Genomic DNA, 20,213 nt, shown 5'->3' with positions numbered 1-20,213 from the left:
CGGCCCTCCAAGCCCGTGCCGACCATGCTGCCCGACTAAACTACAATCTTCTACACTTCCTGGGTCCGTATCCTTCTATTCCCATCCTATTCATATATTTGTCAAGATGCCCCTTAAATATCCCTATCGTCCCTGCTTCCACTACCTCCTCCGGTAGCGAGTTCCAGGCACCCACTACCCTCTGCGTAAAAAACTTGCCTCGTACATCTATTCTAAACCTTGCCCCTCTCACCTATGCCCCCTAGTAATTGACCCCTCTACCCTGGGGAAAAGCCTCTGACTATCCACTCTGTCTATGCCCCTCATAATTTTGTATACCTCTATCAGGTCTCCCCTCAACCTCCTTCGTTCCAGTGAGAACAAACAGAGTTTATTCAATCGCTCCTCATAGCTAATGCCCTCCATACCAGGCAACATTCTGGTAAATCTCTTCTGCACCCTCTCTAAAGCCTCCACATCCTTCTGGTAGTGTGGCGACCAGAATTGAACACTATACTCCAAGTGTGGCCTAACTAAGGTTCTATACAGCTGCAACATGACTTGCCAATTCTTATACTCAATGCCCCGGCCAATGAAGGCAAGCATGCCGTATGCCTTCTTGACTACCTTCTCCACCTGTGTTGCCCCTTTCAATGACCTGTGGACCTGTACTCCTAGATCTCTTTGACTTTCAATACTCTTGAGGGTTCTACCATTCACTGTATATTCCCTACCTGCATTAGACCTTCCAAAATGCATTACCTCACATTTGTAAGTATTGGTGGGCAGGTGACAAGTTGGAGGCATTGGGTTGGGGCCACCATGCTAGCCAGGCAGGGGTGAGGTGGGAAGTTGCCAGTGGGAAGGTATTGGGGGGGGGGGACGGAAACGGGGTTAGTTCTTTGTTTGAGGGTGGTGGGGAGGGGGGGGGAAGAGAGAAAGGGGGTTGCTGACAAGTGTGTGGTTGGTGTGGCACAGTTGGGAAGGGATCAATGGTGAAAAGTGGAGGGAATGCAGATGGTTCTGGTAAATGTTTATGCCCTGAATTGGGACGACGTGGATCTTATGAGGCGAGTGTTGGAGACTCGCCTCGGTTGATCATGAGGGAGGGGTGCATTTTAATATGGTCATCGATACGAGCGTAGACCGGTTAAGTCCTCAGTCAGTCATCGGAGGTGTCGGCAGTGGTAAGTGAGCTGAGAGGGTTCATGGAGCGCATGGGGTGGGTGGACCGTGGAGGTTTGGGAGGCCGAGGGCAAAGGAATTCTCATACTTCTCCATGTGCATCAGGTGTACTCCAATTGGCTTTTTTGCTCTGGACTAGGCGCTGCTGGCGGGGGTGGCCGACTGAATACTCGCCGATTGTAGTTTCCAACTATGCACCGCACTGGGTAGATTTGAGAGTAGCTCAGGGGGGGCCCAACAGCCGCAGTGGAGGCTAGACGTGGGGTTGCTGGCGGATGAGGTGGTGTGTGAGCGGGTGAGAGCTGCCATTTGAGGCTACGTGGAGTTGAATGACACGGGGGAGGTCACAACCGCCACGTTGTGAGAGGCACTTAAGGCTGTAGTCAGGGGGGAGTTGATATTGATTCGGCGCAGAGGGAAAAGGCGGAGCAGGAGGAGGGGCAAGGCTGGTGGATGCGATTTTGAGGATGAACAGGTGATATTCGGAGGCGGGGTTGGTGAAGGAGAGGCAGAGGCTCCAGATGGAGTTTGGTCTAGTCTCTACGGCGAAGGCGGTGGGACAGTTTCAGAGGGCAAGCGGCGCTGTATATGAGTGTGGGGTGAAGGGGAATAGGATATTGGCCCATCAGTTGAGGAAGCAGGAGACGGCGAGGGATTTGGTAGAGTTAGGAATGATAAGGGTAAGGTTGTAATGGACCCGGAGGGGTGAATGGGGTGTTTGAGGCCCTTTATAGGAGGGTCTACGAGTCGGATCCCCCGAGGGAATGCGGTGGTTCCTGGATGGGCTGGAGTTTCCCAAGGTGGAGAAGGGGTTGTTTCAGGGTCTGGAGGCAATGCAGGAGGATAAGTGCCCGGGGCCAGATGGATTCCCGATGAGAGTTTTATAGAAAGCATGAGGCAGATCAGGGGTTACTGCTGTTGAGGGCGTGTAATGAAGCACGGGAGTAGTGGGGGGTGGGGTTACACCCCTCTACATTGTTGCAGGCATCCATCTCCCTGATTTTAAGGAAGGATAAGGACCCGGAGCAATGTGGGTCTTATCGCCCGAAATCCTTACTAAATGTAGATGCCAAGCTATTAGCAACGGTGCTGACATCGCGGATTGAGGATTGTATGCCGGGGTAGATAAGCAAGGATCAGATGGGGTTTGTAAAGACCCTAGGCAGCACGGTGGTGCAGTGGGTTAGCCCTGCAGCCTCACGTCGCCGAAGTCCCAGGTTCAATCCCGGCTCTGGGTCACTGTCGTGTGGAGTTTGCACATTGTCCCCGTGTTTGCGTGGGTTTCGCCCCCACAACCCAAAGATGTGCAGGCTAGGTGGATTGGCCACGTTAAATTGCCCCTTAATTGGAAACAAATGAATTGGGTACTCTTTAAAAAAAATTTAAAAAGGGGGGGGGTTGTAAAGACCTTATGCTGAGCATAGGGTCTCGTTGTATGCGGACGACCGGTTATTGTATATCTCGGACCCGGTGGGCAGCATTGGAGGTATTATGGAAATTCTTCCCGTTTTCGGGATACAAATTGAAGATGGGAAAGCGTGTGGTGTTTCCGATTAATGCCAGAGGGCAGGAAAGGAGATCAGAGGAGTTGCCGTTTAGGGTGGTGGGGGCCAGTTTCAGACATTTGGGTATCCCGGTGGAGAGGAGTTAGTGCAATTACAAAAACCGAATTTGGCTCAACTGATGGAGCACTAAATGATCTGTTTGGGCTGGTTTAGGATGGTGGGACTCGGAGCCAGCAAAAGCGGGTGTGTGGGTGAGAGACCTGGCAGAATTCCTGAGGCTGTAAAAGCTCATATTCGCTCTGAGAGGTTTGGCAGAGGGGTTCACCCAGAGGCTGAAACCGTTTATCGGTTTCTTTAAGGTTGATTGAGGGGTGTGCAAGGGAGGGGGGGAATGGGGCAAGGGGGCTAAAATGGGAAGACTGGATTTTTGGGGTTGTTGTTATCAGGGTGGCAGGCAGATTGTTTTTGTTCATGGAGTTGTTTTGTTGTCCGTCTGAAATTTTGTGTATATATGTAAAAATGCTTTGATAAAATATTTTTGAAGAAAGAAAACCTCCTACAAATGCATCCCTTTACAGTCCTATACTGGCATCCTAGAATCTTCCAAAGATCACCCATGGATCCTCTTCCTCCTATAGTTGCTGCTTTTCAGTGACATAATGTAAAGACATGATATTAGGTTCAACAAGCACACTGATGAAATTACCGCTCCATCGTCTCTCTTAGCTTATGTTACTTTACATCCCGTCCTGAATGAGTTAAACATCCTCCAATTAAACATGAGAAGGGCTGAGACCATTGTGTTTGCAGCCCTTCGCTAACTTACACCATTATCTTGACATCAATTCCACCCTCCCCTCTGGCCGCTGTCCCAAGCAGAACAATCTCGCATCCTATTTGACGGCAAGCTTAGATTCGAACCTTGTAGCTGCCCGATCATAAAGATCACCTGTCTCTATCTCAACAGATCTACTGGTGAAAGTCTCATCCATGCTCTTTCCACTCCAGACTCAACTATTTCAAACCTCTTCTGACCTCTCTCCTCCTTACTTATGTAATCTCCTTCAGCCCCTACATCCCTGAGAACGCTTACGTTATTCCATCAAATTCAATACTCCCATCACCTCACTTTTGGCAGCTGTGATTGCAGCTATCTGGGCCCAAAGCACTGGATTTCTCTTCCTAAATCTCTCTGTCACTCCACCTCACCCTCTTCTTGCCAGAATCTCCTTAATACCCTATCTCTGACAAAGCTTTTAGTTACCCATATGTTCTTCAGCCCATCAAGCCTGCACTGACCCTCTGAAAGAGCACCCTATCTAGGCTCACTTCTCCCATCCCCGTAACTCCACCTAACCTACACATGCTTAGACACCAAGGGGCATGGCCAATCCACCTAACCTACACATCTTTGAACTGTGGGAGGAAACCGGAACACCCGGAGGAAACCCATGCAGACACGGGGAGAAGGTGTAAACTCTCAGGTCCCTGGCGCTGTGAGGCAGCAGTGCTAACCACTATCCCACCGTGCTGCCCATGTTCAAAGTTCTATATAAATCTGGACTTCAAAAAAATTTAGATGGCACAAAAATTGGCAGCACGAGTTTACTGTATGTGACTTCAACAGGAGATGGATGGGTAGATGCCAAATGAAATTTCATTTGTTGAAATATGAGGTATACATTTGGGGGGGGAAAAATATACCCAAGATGGCAAAAGTTTAAATAGCCGAAGAGAACTCAAAACTTCAGATATACAAATCTTTAAAGGTTGGCGGACCAAGTTATAAAAAGAGCATAAAGGATTTGGGGTTTCATTAATTGGACCAGCAAGCCGAAGATAGACAATAGTAACCAAAACAAAGATGTAGCAATGACAATATTGCTTCAAAGCATTGGGTACTTTAGTTTAAGAAGGATTCTGAAATCATGGGGAGGGTGTAGAAGAAATTCATTATGACACGAAGGATCAGAGAAAATAGGGCTATTTCATTACAGCGAAAGGTTAAGAGGAATTCAAATGGAGCTATTTGAAATGAAGTAAAATTTGGAGAAAACGCAGGAAAGTTATATAGAGGTGGTAACTCTCTCAAGAGAGCCAGTGGGAATGGGTCAAGCGATCTGTTTTTGTGTTCCATAATATACAGATAACTAGGACACAAAGCTAGAATCACCAACAATTTATTGATAAACAGATTTAAACTTCTAGCATAGAATAATAAACAATTTCATAAGACAGCTCAGTAATACAGGCAACGCAATGCTTTTCTGGCCTGGCATTGTTTCTACCTGTTTTTGAACTGGATCTTGATCCACACACAGGAAACAGGATTAAAACAAAACAGAGAACATCCACAGCTGCCATATAAGCTGCTGTAAACACCTGGAAATAGATAAAGATATATAATGTGAGTTTTCTTACTTTGTGTGTTCCTTACCATTGATTTCCATCCAAACAAATGCCTAAAACTTTGTAAGTGTTGGAAGCATGTGAAGTGACCAGTGTATTTTAAAAGCTTGCTTCATAGTAAAACATTTCCAATTTTGTTTGACTAACCTTTAAAGACATTTTTGCCACCGCAGCAGAAAACGCGCACAGAGATTCCCTACGTTCACAGTGTGACATCAATCAGAATTAGGGGATGAGAATATGGCGCATTGGTCATTCAGGTGAAATTTAGCATTGTTAACCTGAAATGTATGCATTATATAAATGGATCTCAATGGACATTTTAGTTGAAAATTATTGGAAAGGTTACTTGTACCTTGTATTTAATCCCCAAGATTCTATCTCATGCAAGTGAAGTATTCTGCATGCTACTTGTATTCTCTGTAATTGTCATTTGCAAATAAATAGTAGGTTTTAGCGCAGGTTCAACATTCTTTTTTTTTTGGGGTGGAGTGACGGTGTTGGGGGAGCAATTGGAGTTCAGGGCGGAGTGACGGTGTTGGGGGGGGGGGGGGGGGGAGGAGGAGTGACAGTTGTTGGGGGGGGGGAGTTGGAGTTTGGGGGGGGTGAGCGACGGTGTGGGGGGGGGGGGGGAGTTGGTGTTGTGGGAGGGCAGCGGTGTTGGGGGGCAGTTGGAGTTGGGGGAGGGAGTGAATGTGGGGAGAGTTGGTTTTGGGTGGGGTGCGGGGGGGGGGGGGGGGGGAGTGACAGTTGTTCCGGGGGGGGGGGGCGGGGTGACGATTGTTGGGGTGTTGGGAGTGACGGTGTTGGGGGGAAACGGGGTGTTTGGGGGGGCAGTTGGAGTTGGGGGGGGGGGAGAAAGAGTGACGATGTTGGGGGGGGCAGTTGGAGTTGGGAGGGGGGAGAGTGACGGTGTTGGGGGGGGCAGTTAGAGTTGGGGGGGTGTGACGGTGTTGGGGGGGCAGTTAGAGTTGGGGGGGGAGTGATGGTGTTGGGGGGGGCAGTTGGAGTTGGGGGGGGGGAGTGACGGTGTTGGGGGGCAGTTGGGAGGGGGGAGAGTGACGGTGTTGGGGGGCAGTTAGAGTTGGGGGTGTGTGACGGTGTTGGGGGGGCAGTTAGAGTTGGGGGGGGGGAGTGATGGTGTTGGGGGGGCAGTTGGAGTTGGGGGGGGAGTGACGGTGTTGGGGGGCAGTTGGAGTTGGGAGGGGGAGAGTGACGGTGTTGGGGGGGGCAGTTAGAGTTGGGGGGGGAGAGTGATGGTGTTGGGGGGGCAGTTGGAGTTGGGGGGGGGGGGAGTGATGGTGTTGGGGGGCAATTGGAGTTGGGGGGGAGTGACGGTGTTGGGGGGGGCAGTTTGAGTTGGGGGGAGCGACGGTGTGGGGGGGGGAGGAGAGTTGGTGTTGTGGGAGGGCAGCGGTGTTGGGGGGCAGTTGGAGTTGGGGGAGGGAGTGAATGTGGGGAGAGTTGGTTTTGGGTGGGGTGGGGGGGGGGAGTGACAGTTGTTCTGGCGGGGGGGGCGGGGTGATGATTGTTGGGGTGTTGGGAGTGACGGTGTTGGGAGGGAAACGGGGTGTTTGGGGGGGCAGTTGGAGTTGGGGGGGGGAAGAGAGAAAGAGTGACGATGTTGGGGGGGGCAGTTGGAGTTGGGAGGGGGGAGAGTGACGGTGTTGGGGGGGCAGTTAGAGTTGGGGGTGTGTGACGGTGTTGGGGGGGCAGTTAGAGTTGGGGGGGAGTGATGGTGTTGGGGGGGCAGTTGGAGTTGGGGGGGAGTGACGGTGTTGGGGGGCAGTTGGAGTTGGGAGGGGGGAGAGTGACGGTGTTGGGGGGGGCAGTTAGAGTTGGGGGGGGGAGAGTGATGGTGTTGGGGGGGCAGTTGGAGTTGGGGGGGGAGTGATGGTGTTGGGGGGCAATTGGAGTTGGGGGGGAGTGACGGTGTTGGGGGGGCAGTTGGAGTTGGGGAAGGACAGTAGCGGTGTTGGGGAGAGTGATGGTGTTGGGTGGGCTGTTGGGGAGGGGAGTGATGGCATGGGGGGGGGGGGAGGGGAGTGACGGCGTTGGGGGGGGGTGACGGTGTTGGGAGGGCAGTTGGAGTTGGGGCGAGTGACAGTGTTGGGGGGGCAGTTTGGAGTTGGGGGAGTGACGGTGTTAGGGGGCAGTTAGAGTTGGGGGGTAGTGACGGTGTTGGGGGGAGCAGTTGGAGTGGGGGGGGGGAGGTGACGGTGTTGGAGGGGCAGTTGGAGTTGGTGGGGGGAAGTGACGGTGTTGGGGGGGGGCATTTGGAGTTGGGGGGGGAAAGTGACGGTGTTGGGGGGGGGGCAGTTGGAGTTGGGGGGGGGAGTGACGGTGTTGGGGGGGGCAGTTGTGTGCTCCTGGGTTGCTCCCCCCACCCCACCAGGTTCAACATTCTTACAGGATAATATTATGGATAGGGTGGGGTCATTTAAACCACACTAATCACAGAAATATGTTTTTGATTTGCTTTCCCAACCTCTTGGTTTTGATGTGATCCAATTTTCTATTAATAATCCCACAGCAAACTCAAGATAGGATGAACTCAAAGAGTTAGTTTGTTTGCACACACCAAAAATGTAGGAGGGGGGTTGGTTTATAATGAAAAAATATATACAGAATGATATCTTGGCCCCTAACAATAATACTACCACCTACCCAAGTAGACAGCATACATGGTATAGCATGTAATAGATTTATAAAAGTATAATGCTATCATATTCACTTCCATATGTAACAGATAGATTTTTGTTCTTGGCAGACACAGATCAGTTTACAGAGACTGTCTTTTGCTGAAAACTAAAATTGTACATTTTCCATAAGGAAGTTATTTTAGTTGTTATAATGAACTGTGCATTACAACGTTAAGTTATATTTAGTTTAAATCCAAAACAAACAATGCAGCAATGCATGGATTCTCACTAACCAAATAAAAATCTATGAATGTTAAGCAATGTTTACTGAAGATTAATAATACTCTTGAACCAATCATTTTTGTACTTTAGTATCCATTTAACAGAACAAATCCCAGAGCTGGGACGTTCTGAAGAGGAAATGAGTAAGCTTTAGATAACAAGATGGCTCAGGAATGCTCACACAGTCATCCGAACCAGAAGGAATACCACAATGAGGAGGAAACAATAGAGGTTGTAATAAGGATCCATAAATAACTAGATTTCTAATAGAAAACAAGGATAAAATAAAGATGATTGGTAAAATAAAAATCAGAAAAAGGGAAAATAAAAAGAAGTGAAACTGATTCTGAGGAAAATCAGGGAACAAGGAAACAAAAGCCCTTTTGAGTCACAAGCAAGGAAAAAGCTGGTACAAGGGCCAAAAAATGTTTTTCATTTCTGGTAATAAAGAAACCTATTGTAGCAAAATGAGATTCATTGAACAATAACCACTAACCTGAATACTCAGTTGTTTTGCTAGAAGTGCCCCAAACATGTTGCATATATTCCCCAGAAAAGCGTAGATGCTACAAGATAAAGATTCTTCTCTCCAAACTCTCCGTTTGCAATGGAAATAAAAGAACCTGGAAACATAAAAGTGAACAAAGGAAATGTAGAATACAACATTGATATTTCTGATTTCCAGAGATTGATGGCTGAATTTTGACTATCAGGAGGTTAAAATGCAAAAAATATGGATTAGGATCCAAACCTATATCAAACCTGCCCATTTCCAGTCTTAACAGAAGTGGGTCGAGGGGTGGGTGACCAATCTGCCCACCAGAAGCAGGTTGATCATTTAAATGTTAGACCGAAAGCAGGCAGCTTCATTGCAACAGGTTTCCCAGGTTCAGCGGGACAGGGTGATTCCATGAGCTCTATAGCCAAATCAAATTTGAATGAATTGACAGCAAATTGATTGACTAATTACCATAGACTGACTGGCATCAAAAACCAGGTACAAAATATGAAATCGTGAAACAAACCAAGCTGTGCAGAACTTAAAACTATGGGTGTTTTACAGGATATCCTGATAAAAGACAATGTAATACCTTTGACCAAACCATTTTCTTGCCACAGGACATAAGGCAACTGTAATTTAGTAGATATGTGATGATAACAGAACAGAACCAGAATTTCTCCTTTCCATTATGCTTAGCTTCATGGAAAGGATATGCATGGAAAACAGCAGAAGCAGTAACAGAAACATCCGCAACATTAACAATATAAACTTGTGACAAAATACAAATGTTGAGCTCCACTTATACCGGACCTGGATTGCGTTGTTTGCAATTACTATATTTGCCTACATAACAACAATTACTGCACTTCAAAAGCAATGAACTAATTGGTTGTATAGCACTTTAGGACATTGTGGATCAAGCTCTGTGTAAAGCTTTTATGGTGTTTTTCACCTCAAAATGTCTTGGCACAACTTTTTAAGCACATTTCTGGGGAGGCAGTGGCGTAGTGGCATTTTTGCTAGATTAGTAAAAGTAAAAACTACTCTGGGGATCAAGGTCCAAATCCCCCATGGCAGATGGTGAAATTTAAATTCAATAAAAATCTGGAATAATAATAATTATAATCTTTATTATTGTCACAAGTAGGCTTACATTAACACTGCAATGGAAATCCCCCTAGTCGCTACATTCCGGTGCCTGTTCGGGTGCACTGAGGGAGAATTCAGAATGTCCAATTCACCTAACAAGCACGTTTTTCGGAGTGTGGAGGAAACCGGAGCACCCGGAGGAAACCCACGTGGACACGGGGAGAATGTGCAGACTTTGCACACAATGACCCAGCAGATATCGAACGTGGGACCCTGTGCTGCATTGCCACCCCAATGACCAATGAACAATGACCATGACACCATTGTCGTAAAAACCTAACTGGTTCACAAATGTCCTTTAGGGAAGGAAATCTGTCCTACTCACATGGTGTGGCTTACATGTGACTCCAGATTCACAGCAATGTGGTTGACTCTTAAATGCCCCTCAGGGATGGGCAATAAATGTTGATGGCCCATGAACGGATAAAAAAATAAATCTTATGTAAACATAAGTGGCTGCCATTTTGTGCAAGCAGCAATCCACAACTGAAATGGATGACTAGTTATTCTGATGGATGATTTATGTGAAAGAAAAATGTTGGTTTGGCGCCAGAATATTCTCACAACTTCAAATAATTTGCAGAGACCTTTAACTGGTAGATAGGCTTGAGATTATGAAGATATCCACTTTGGTAAGAAGACTAAAAAAATTCAGATTATTTAAATGGAGAGAGACTGCAGAATACTGTGGCACAGAGGGATTTGGGTGCTCTCATACATGACTCATAAAATGTTAGCATGCAGGTACAGCAAGTAATTAGGAAGACAAATGGAATGTTTGCCTTTATTGCAGGGGGGGGGGGAAGGTGTATAACAATAACGAAGTCTTGTTACAACTAGACAGGGCACTGGCAAGACAACACCTAGAGTACTGTGTACAGTTTTAGTCTCTTATTTAAGGAGGCATATCCTTGCATTAGAGACAGTTCAGAAAAGGTTCACTAGGCTGAGTATGGGACGAAGAGGTTGTCTTATATGGAAAGTTCGAGCATTTTGGCCCATACTCACTGGAGTTTAGAACAATGAGAGGTGATCTTATTGAAACATATTTCCTAGGGAGCTTGACAGGGTTGATGCTGAGAGGATGTTTCCCCTCGTGGGGGAATCTGGAACTAGAGGGCGCAGTTTCAGAATAATCTCCCGTTAAGATGGAGACCAGGAGGTATTTCTTCTCTCAAAGAGTTGTTATTCTTTGGAACTCTCAGAAAGCAGTGAGGCTGGATCATTGAACAGGCTGTGTTGGAGAGATTTGTGATCAACGAGGAGTGAGGAATTATGGGGCAGGCAGGAAAGTTGAGACCACAATCAGGTTTTGAAATTCAGAAATAAAACCTAAACATAGGATTTACAGTGCAGGAGGCCATTTGGCCCATCGAGTCTACACCAGCTCTTGGAAAGAGCACCCCACTTAAGCCCACACCTAAACTGTCAAAATAAAAAAAGAGTTATGGTATATTATAGAATGCCTAATGAGAGCTTTACAATTTATTGATTATTTTTGAAGTACAGCCACTGTTCTGTTGCGGGAAAATGTAGGTAATCTATAGATAAAATGTCTTGCAAACCACAAATGAATAAAATAATCTGTTTTTGTTCATTTTTAACTGAAAAATATTCACCTGGATACTCTTCAAATAGTCCATGTGACCTTTTACACTCGAATATACAAAAGGCCTCGGTTTAGTATCTCATCTGAAAGGTGCATCCAGGAACAGGATAGCTGGTCCAAAACAACATGCATAGGAGACGCTCATTCAAGGCACTCAGAAAAATTCCAAACTTTCTACTTAGCCAGTCAGTCTGTACTTCCAATAATTCAGCACTCCCTCTAATTAAAAATGGAAAATGCTGGATAAACACAGGTCTGGCAGCATCTGTGGTGAAAAACAGTTAACATTTTGGCTCCAAATGATCCTTTTACCTCAGTAATTTATATGTCAGCCTTGATAAACTGCTCAAGTTTACAATGGGGCTTGATGCACAACCTTTCAAAATAGGAAAAACTCCTAAGTTGAAATTTTTTTTAAGTGCTGAAAATACAGAACAGGTAAACCACTCGAATCTCTTCTGAACTCCAGAGGAGAGGTGAAAATTATTTCCCTGAACATCAGGGCAATATTTAACCTAGTGCGGCGTCAAAGAGCCCTAACAAAACTGGAGTCGATGGGAATCGGGGAAAAATCCTCCTCCGGTTGGAGTCATACCACGCATAAAGGAAGATCATAGAATTTAGTGCAGAAGGAGGCCATTCGGCCCATCGAGTCTGCACCGGCTCTTGGAAAGAGCACCCTACCAAAGGTCCACAACTCCACCCTATTCCCATAACCCAGTAACCCCACCCAACACCAAGAGCAATTTTGGACACTATGGCCAATCCACCGAACCCACACATCTTTGGATTGTGGGAGGAAACCGGAGCAACTGGAGGAAACCCCTGCACACAGGGGGAGAACGAGCAGACTCCGCACAGATAGTGACCCAAGCCGGGAATCGAACCGGAGACTCTGGAGCTGTGAAGCAATTGTGCTAACCACTGTGCTACCGTGCTGCCCGATGGTTGCGATTGTTGGAGGTCAGTCATCTCACTTGCAGGACATCACTACAGGTGTTCCTCAGCAGAGTGTCCTAGATCCAACCCTCTTCAGTTTTTTCTTCAATTACCTTCTTTCCATCATAAGGTCAAAAGTGGGGATGCTTGTTGATGACAACACAATGTTTAGCACCATTGGCAACTCCTCAGATACTGAAGCAGCCCAATTCCAAATGCAGCAAGACCTGGAAAAGATCCAGTCACGGACTGACAAGTGGCGAGTAACATTCAAACCACACAAGTACCAGGCAATTACCATCAAGAGAAAATCCAACTATTGCTCTTGACATTCAATGGCATTACCATCGCTGAATCCCCCACTATCAACATCCTGGGAGTCACCATTGACCAGAAACTGAAAAGGACTAGCACAAGAACAGGTAAAAGGCTGGGAATTCTGCAGTGAGTAACTCACCTCCTGATACCCCATAGCCTGTCCTAATCTACAAGGCACAAGTAACTTCAACAACACAAGAAGCTAGACACCATCTGGGACAAAGGAATCCACTTGATCAGTACCCTATTGACAAGCAGTCACTCCCTCCATCACTGACAAACAGCAGTGTGCCCCATTTACAAGATACAGTGCAGGAACTCACCAAGGTTCCTTAAGCAGTACTTTCCAAACCCATGACCATCCAGAAAGACAAGGGCGGCAGATACATGGGAACACCATCACCTGGAGCTTTCCCTCCTAGCCACTCACCCCCACGAGTTGGAATATATCACTGCTGCTGGGTCAAAATCCTGGAACCATCTCCCTAACAACACTGTGGGCGGACCTACACCTCATGGAATGCAGCGATCCAAGAAGGTGGCTCACCACCACCTTCTCAAGGGCAATTAGGGATGGATAATAAAGGGTGGCCTCGCCAGCGAAAGGCACATATGAATGAATGAAATACTGATACAGGATCCCTGATTATCTTGACAGACTGGTCATATACTTCCAGCATTATTTGTTTTTAATGTCAAAACGTTTGACCTACAGCTGATTGTTACGAATATAAACAGAAAACAGAAAAAAAGGTGCTTGGACTCAATGAAGTCCCTCCCTCGCTGATTTGGCTGGTGGATTATATAGAAATTTATCACCTCTTCTTTCCATCCTTAAAATACAGCCAGTCAGCCCATTGTACTGAGCCACACGGCAGCTCCATTTCTCACCCAGCATTGAGCACTCTTGCAGCAATGATATTCCAGCTGCCCTTTCTCACTCTGGAGATGGAGGTAGAAGAGATGGCAACACTTCAGAACTGAAATGTTAGCTACACTTACACAATGTGAGAGATTGCCCAAAGCAGCAGTGATAACAGCCAGAGCGCGAAGGAAATGCAAACTTTCTCCTGCACGAAGCAGTTGATCCAGTAATTCCAGTTCCATAAGGGAGAGGAAGCAGTTGGAGTCCCACCGCCCCGAGTTGTCCCTTCGGGGCGGCCCGGGTGGCTGTCGGCGGCTGATCGCATTCTCGGCTGCCAGGAAATTCCTTCACACTTCGCTCAGAGAGACATTGCCCATCAACGTGAGCAGCTTTCTTATTCACCACCCCTTCGTCAACCCGCCTTCACAATAAAGTCAACCTTCTGGAAGGGGGGGGGGGGTCCCCTCCGGGTCACTGTGAAATGTCCAAATGACCTAATTTGGCCTCCAAATTGGCCGCCGGAGTGGTTTACTCCGCAGTTGTCTCCGGCTGAAGGGGGTGCCTTGGCTGCCGCCACTTCCTGCTTTCTCAGCTTGGGAGGTGCCCACTCGGAGCTTCCCTCAGGGCGAATTGAGGAGGCGCAGACTCAGTACCGAGGAGGAGGGGGGACACATGTCCCACCTCAACCCCCCCAATCCCATCAGCTTCTAACATTGTCCAAAGCACTACACGGCCATTGCAATTTCGCCCGTACGAAACAACCCCCACACTCCACTGACAAGGGCAATTTCACTCTGGACAAACTTTTCAACCGGGAACGGCCAAGTTCCGTCTAGAAACCAGGCGCCGAATCAAAGCTCTTAAAGGCGCCGCCTTCCTCCCAGGTCAGGATATCACACTCTGCCAAAGTTTTAAACTTGCAGATTTCCTCCCACCACTTTGTTTCTCGAAGGCAGACAGCAAGAGCCACAAGGCGCCCAAGAGGCCGATTCATGTTATCCCAATCATCGGTAACAAGTATTCTGAAGGGGTAAGAAAGTGTAATCGAGCGCAGGAGACCATTCGGCCCACATGGCTGTGTGCCAATAGTTTTTTGAAAGCAGTAATGATTACTCTCGATATTTCTTTCCCTTTTACCTAGTGTTGTAAGACTTCGTACAAGTGTTTAAAGTTATTGAATGTGCATCAATCAGGCACCGTATTCCAGATCTTAACGCACTGAATTGCATAATTATTTACAACAAAAACAGCAAATACTGGGCAATCAGCAGGTCTGGCAACATCTGTGGAGAGAAAAGGGGGCGAACGTTGAGTCTGGATGATTATCAAAGCTGATAAAAGAGTCAGATCTGCTGAGATTGTCCAGTATTTTCGGTTTTTGTTTCAGATTCCAGCATCCGCAGTAATTTGCTTTTATCTTCTTGCATAATTATTTCCTCTCATTGGTCTAGTTGGCCAATCGCGTTAAATCCAGTTAGTGGGTAGTAATAATAATAATCCTTATTGTTACAAGTAGACTTACATTAATACTGCAATGAAGTTACTGTGAAAAGCCCCTAGTCACTACACGCCGGCGCATGTTCGGGTACACGGAGGGAGAATTCAGAATGCCCAAATTACCTAACAGCACGTCTTTTAGGACTTGTAGGAGGAAACCGGAGCACCGACGCAGACACTGGGAGAACGTGCAGATTCTGCACAGACAGTGACCCAAGTTGGGAATCGAACCTGGGACCTTGCCGCTGTGAAGCAACACTGCTAACCACTATGCTACCATTACTGATCTTTCAGACACGAGAAATGGGTTCTTATTTATTTCATTAAAGCCCCAATTTTGAGAATGTGTAATATCTTCCTAAGCTTCTCCATTCTAAGGAAACCAACAGTTTCTCTGGTTGCTTGAAGTAACTGAATACTTTCATTCCTGATAACGATCTGGGATATGTCTGCACCCTCTCAGAGTCCTCGACATCCATACTGAAGTATATTGCCCAAAAATGGCCACAGTTCTACAGCTGGGGCCTAATTAATATTTTTTTGCTATTTAGCACCGTTTATAAAGCCAGGGACTCCATATGCCTTTTAACTGTTCTGCTATCTTCAAAGACTTGTGAATGGAAACCACCAGATCTTGATGTTTCGCCCCTCCCTCCTAAAATTGTACTAAATTATATTGCCTCTCTTTAATCTTCCAACCAAAATGAATCACTTCACACCTCTTTGAATTAAATTTCATCTGCCACATGTCTGCCCATTTCATTCGTTTGTGTATTGGCCCCGAATCTGTGACTATATTTCCTTGTGTATTCAAGTCTAGGTTATTAATATATATCACAAAGGGGAGTGGTCCAACATCAACCTCTGGGGACACCATTACACACCTCTCTTAAGACTGAAAAACTACTGTTCACCAACCACCATTCTCTTTTTCTGTCCCTTTGCCAATTTCATAGTAATGCAGTCACTGCTCCTTTAACCTAGGTTAAAATTTTGCCAACAGGTCTATTGTTTGGTACTTTACCTAACACCTTTTGAAAATCCATATTTACTTCAACCACATTACCCTCATCCATCCTGGCACTGAGGTAACACACTACACGAGACTCATGTCAACATTTGCAGTAGCATCTGTCCGTCCCACAACCATCCACTGCATTCCTGGTTTTCTGTTCCATCCCCACCTCACCAAGTAATTTGCTCCCTGGTGCTATTGATGTGCACTCCCCCACCACTATTCAGAATGAAGACCGGTTTGAGTGTCACGCTCCTTGATGATCACTGCACTACCTGCCTGATGGCCGCATGGTTATGATCCTCTTGGGCTCCCATAGCTGCTGAGTTACTGTTCTTAGAATGGGTGCTCAGCTTCCTGCATGTCTTACAATAACCACTCCAAGGTCAGAAACTAACCACTCCAAGGTCAGAAACTATGAGCCTCTCAAAGCATTTTCAGCAGTTATCCAAGACACATGCAGCATTCTGGAGTTTTCACATGGCACAGGAATTTCAGACAATAGGTCTCAACTGTTCCATCGTTTTTCTTAAAATGCTGTCTGTTAAGTCCCACTCTGGGACTTGAAGGCCACAAAAGGTGCGTTGATAGCATTGCGAAACAACTCGATTGTCAACCTATAAATCCTTCCAAAATGCCCAAGGCAGGCAGTGGATGCAGGCCACCTCCTCATCAGCTATGCTTGTTGTGGCGTGGCGACCTACAGGCTAAAGCTCTGGCAACAGACTAGAAACTTGTTCAAGCTACGGAAAGACATAGGCATGTGCTTCACCTACTTGTGTGTCTCTTGGCAAGGAAAGTGAATCAAGAATATATATTTTAGTTTACTCCTTATTGACCTTTGATTTAGACAACTTAGTGCCTCCATATCCCTCTGTATAGAATTCCCACCCTCACCAAATTCCCGGCACCAGTCCATTTAGTTGGTTCACCTGACGTGACCATCATAGAATCACAGCATGATACAATACAGTCCATTATGCCTGCCTCGGCTCTTTGAAAGAGCTATCCAATAAATCTCACTCCCTGGCCTTTCCCCACAGCCCATTATTTTTTTCCTTTTCAAGTATTTATTCAGCTCCATTCTCACAGCTCAAAAAGCATAATGTGCATGATTATTTTTTGAAACATCCAGTTATGCTTTCCTGGAGTAGAGACAGGATATACCAGGAGTGGGACCACTATCTGTTGCACGCTGGGGTCTGGAACCTACACTATCCATCACAAATATCATAGATACAATCAGCTAACTGAAACGAGAGGAATGAAATCTTGAGCCGTTCATGATTATTTCCAGCTTTTAATCGATAATAAACCAGTGTAATATTGTGCAATTCATTTTAGGAACTAAATGATACAGGAAAGGAATCTTGAAAAGTCGGAATTAAAAAATTGAATTCACAATGAATGCCAGGGAAATGAGATTCACCTGGTTTAAATTGGAAGACAAAAAAAAAAAAAGACTCCAGTATGTCAATTTGTCAAAGCTTCTTTCACTGTCCATTATTTTCTGTTTACTTAGCACGGTAGCACAGTAGTGAGCAGTTGCTTCGTAGCTCCAGGGTCCCAGGTTCAATTCCCAGCTTGGGTCACGGTCTGTGCAGTCTGCATGTTCTCCCCCTGTCTGCGTGGGTTTCTTCCGGGTGCCGGTTTCCTCCCACAGTCCAAAGATGTGCAGGTTAGGTGGATTGGCCATGCTAAATTGCCCTTAGTGTCCAAAAAAGGTTAGGTGGGGTTACGGGGAGAGGGTGGAGGTGTGGAGATAGATAGGGTGCTCTTTCCAAGAGCTAGTGCAGACTTGATGGGCCAAATGGCCTCCTTCTGCACTGTAAATTCTATGATGATTTTAAACCACAAACCTAGGATGAATGCAGCCTTTTAATCAATTTAAATATGAACACCCTAAAAGAATACCGGTATAGAAATCAACCATGACTGATGCAATGTTTATATTTTTGAATCACAAATATAAGAGCCGCAAATCACGTTGCACTTAAGCAACAAAAAGTGGACAGACAATATACCACCAATATTTATTTTATTCATTCATGGAATGTGAGCATCACTGACTAGGCCAGCATTTATTGCCCAGCCCTAATTGCCCTCAAGAAGATGGTAGAAAGCTGCCTTCTTGAATTACTACCGTATGTACACCACAGTACTATTAGGGAGTTCCAGATTTTGACCCAGTGACAGTGAAAGAACGGGGATATACTTCACACCTTGTAAATATCAAGACTAAAAACTGTACAAGCCTAGAATCAGTCCAAATCAGTGTTTTTTGAACTACTCCCCCCCCCCCCCCCCCCCCCCCAACCCATTTCTGCAACCGGCCAACCTCGGGACCCACACCAGCCAATCATCACAGCACATGCCACATTTGCTTACCTTTAATGCAAAAGGAGTGTCTGCTTGGTCCTCACAATCTCACTCAAATCAGGTTCACAAGAGAGGGAAATGCCTCATATCAGGTGCAGAGTTCAGCCAGTTCCTTTGTGCTGTCTTCATCGTTGTGAGAATGGAAAATCCAACCTCACGCACGTAGGTCATCGTGAAGGGCAATAGCAACAAAATTCTAGTTTTACTCAGCACTGCGCATTCCAGGGAGATGCTACTAGTGAATGCTGATGGTATGTTTTTAATGTGCTGTCACAGGTCAAATACAGCAGCTTAGTCTTTTCATTTGGAGTCTGATGTTAAGTTAATAACTGACACTTGGATCTCAACCTCAAAATCAATTTTTCACCCATCAGTTCTCTTCCAAAATCTGAAACTTCTGTCATTTGCCAGTACTTCCCTGCATATATACATCAGTTTTGCATCCTTATTTGCATGGACACCTTGACAAAATCATACCTAAAACTGCTTTGTTCCTGATTTGTTTTTCTTTGTAGGGAATGTAGGCTGTTCACCAGAGGCCCTGGAGCTCTGTACAGAATTAACACTGCTCTGTCCTGCCGTGGATTCTTCTGAGCAGTTCTCAAGCAGATTCAGATGTGAAATCCTAGCCAGTAGGTGCACTACACTGCCTGTGTCTCTAGCTGTCTCTCCCTTGTAACAAAATCATCGAATCCTCCGGGCGCTCCGGTTTCCTCCCACAAGTTCCAAAAGATGTGCTCATTAGGTGAATGGGACATTCTGAATTCTCCCTCAGTGTACCCGAACAGGTGTCAGAGTGTGGCGACAAGGGAATTTTCACAATAACTTCATTGCAGTGTTAATGTAAGCCTACTTGTGAAAATAATAAAGATTATTATTAGTGTATCAAGTCTTCAACCCTCCGAAAGAGTACCCGACCTACGCCCAATCCCCCCAAACCTTTAGAAATTAAGGGGCAATTTAGCATGACCAATCCACCTGTCTTTTAACATGTGCCCATCTTTCCCACAATTCCATATTTGAATCTATCCAATCAGAATTCCTGCCCACCCATAGTATTGAAATAGGCCACAGCAAAAATCATATATTAAAATAATTTAAAAAAATTAAAAATAAATTTTTTAAAAAAAGAGTACCTTATTATTTTTTTTGTCAATTAAGGGACAATTTAGCATGGCCAATTCACATACTCTGCACATCTTTGGGTTGTGGTAGGGAGACCCATGCAGACATGAGGAGAATGTGCAAACCACACCTGGGGCCAGGATTGAACCCGGGTCCTCAGCCCCGTGAGGTAGCAGTGCTAACCACTGCACCACCATGCCACTCAGCAAAAATCACAAATGACATTCCTTGTGACTGTGAATGTGATAAGCTATTCCCTTCTCATTCCTCTTGACAGCCTTCAACTCAGCTGACCCAAACCATTCTCCTCGGTCTCTCATGTCATTCAGTTAGGTGGAATTGTCTTCAGAGTTCCATAATGTAAGATAGTGCAACCTCTTGACCATTTATAGACTATTTTTGTATTACATTTACTATGGTGAGACATTTTATACTAAACACTGGACCAAAGAAGCCATTTTGCACTCAATTACTGCATAATTAGCAACCAGCCATTTGAATAACAGTTGAAGTACTGTGCCTCAATTAAGTTATAATTGAAGAATTAGTATTTAATCAAAATTAGTTATATTCAGGTTCCGTTAATATTCAAAAGTCTGGGAACAGCAGATACTGTATGCTACATTGCATCTCCTGGGGAAGAGTGGCAAATTTAAAGAACTGATCACCCCCAAGGTTTGCTTAAGTCAGCAAACTGTTGTTTGTGAGTTGGAAAGAATTGAGTTATTTAAACTTCACCGTCTATATTTCTTAATTCGAATCTATTCTATGTAGAATTTCTGCATTACTTTATTATTCTATCTTCAAACTTTC

General features: G+C 45.7%; 1 protein-coding gene across 5 annotated transcripts in view; it reads right to left on the bottom strand.

Moving 5' to 3' along the window:
* The window catches only part of tmem44 (transmembrane protein 44), a 51,979-nt gene extending 37,775 nt beyond the window's left edge, over positions 1–14,204 (bottom strand). For 2 of the 5 annotated variants that reach the window (XR_011934472.1, XM_072474297.1), the window contains exons 1-3: positions 13,522–14,200; positions 8,499–8,625; positions 4,958–5,051 (exon numbers count right to left, since the gene is read on the bottom strand). Coding sequence is in view for 4 of the 5 variants with exons in the window: in XM_072474297.1 (XP_072330398.1) it covers positions 4,958–5,051; positions 8,499–8,625; positions 13,522–13,709 (409 nt within the window). In the remaining variant the exon portion in view is untranslated. Of the gene's footprint in view, positions 1–4,957; positions 5,052–8,498; positions 8,626–11,272; positions 11,459–13,521 lie in introns of those variants that run through there. The other 3 variants (XM_072474299.1, XM_072474296.1, XM_072474300.1) reach the window with 3 other exon arrangements.
* Positions 14,205–20,213: the final 6,009 nt, after the last annotated feature.

Source organism: Scyliorhinus torazame, chromosome 14 (genome assembly GCF_047496885.1).
Source record: "Scyliorhinus torazame isolate Kashiwa2021f chromosome 14, sScyTor2.1, whole genome shotgun sequence".
NCBI classification, from domain to species: Eukaryota; Metazoa; Chordata; class Chondrichthyes; order Carcharhiniformes; family Scyliorhinidae; genus Scyliorhinus; species Scyliorhinus torazame.
The sequence above is the reverse complement of the archived record's forward strand: the minus strand, read 5'-3'. Positions and strand labels throughout refer to the sequence as shown.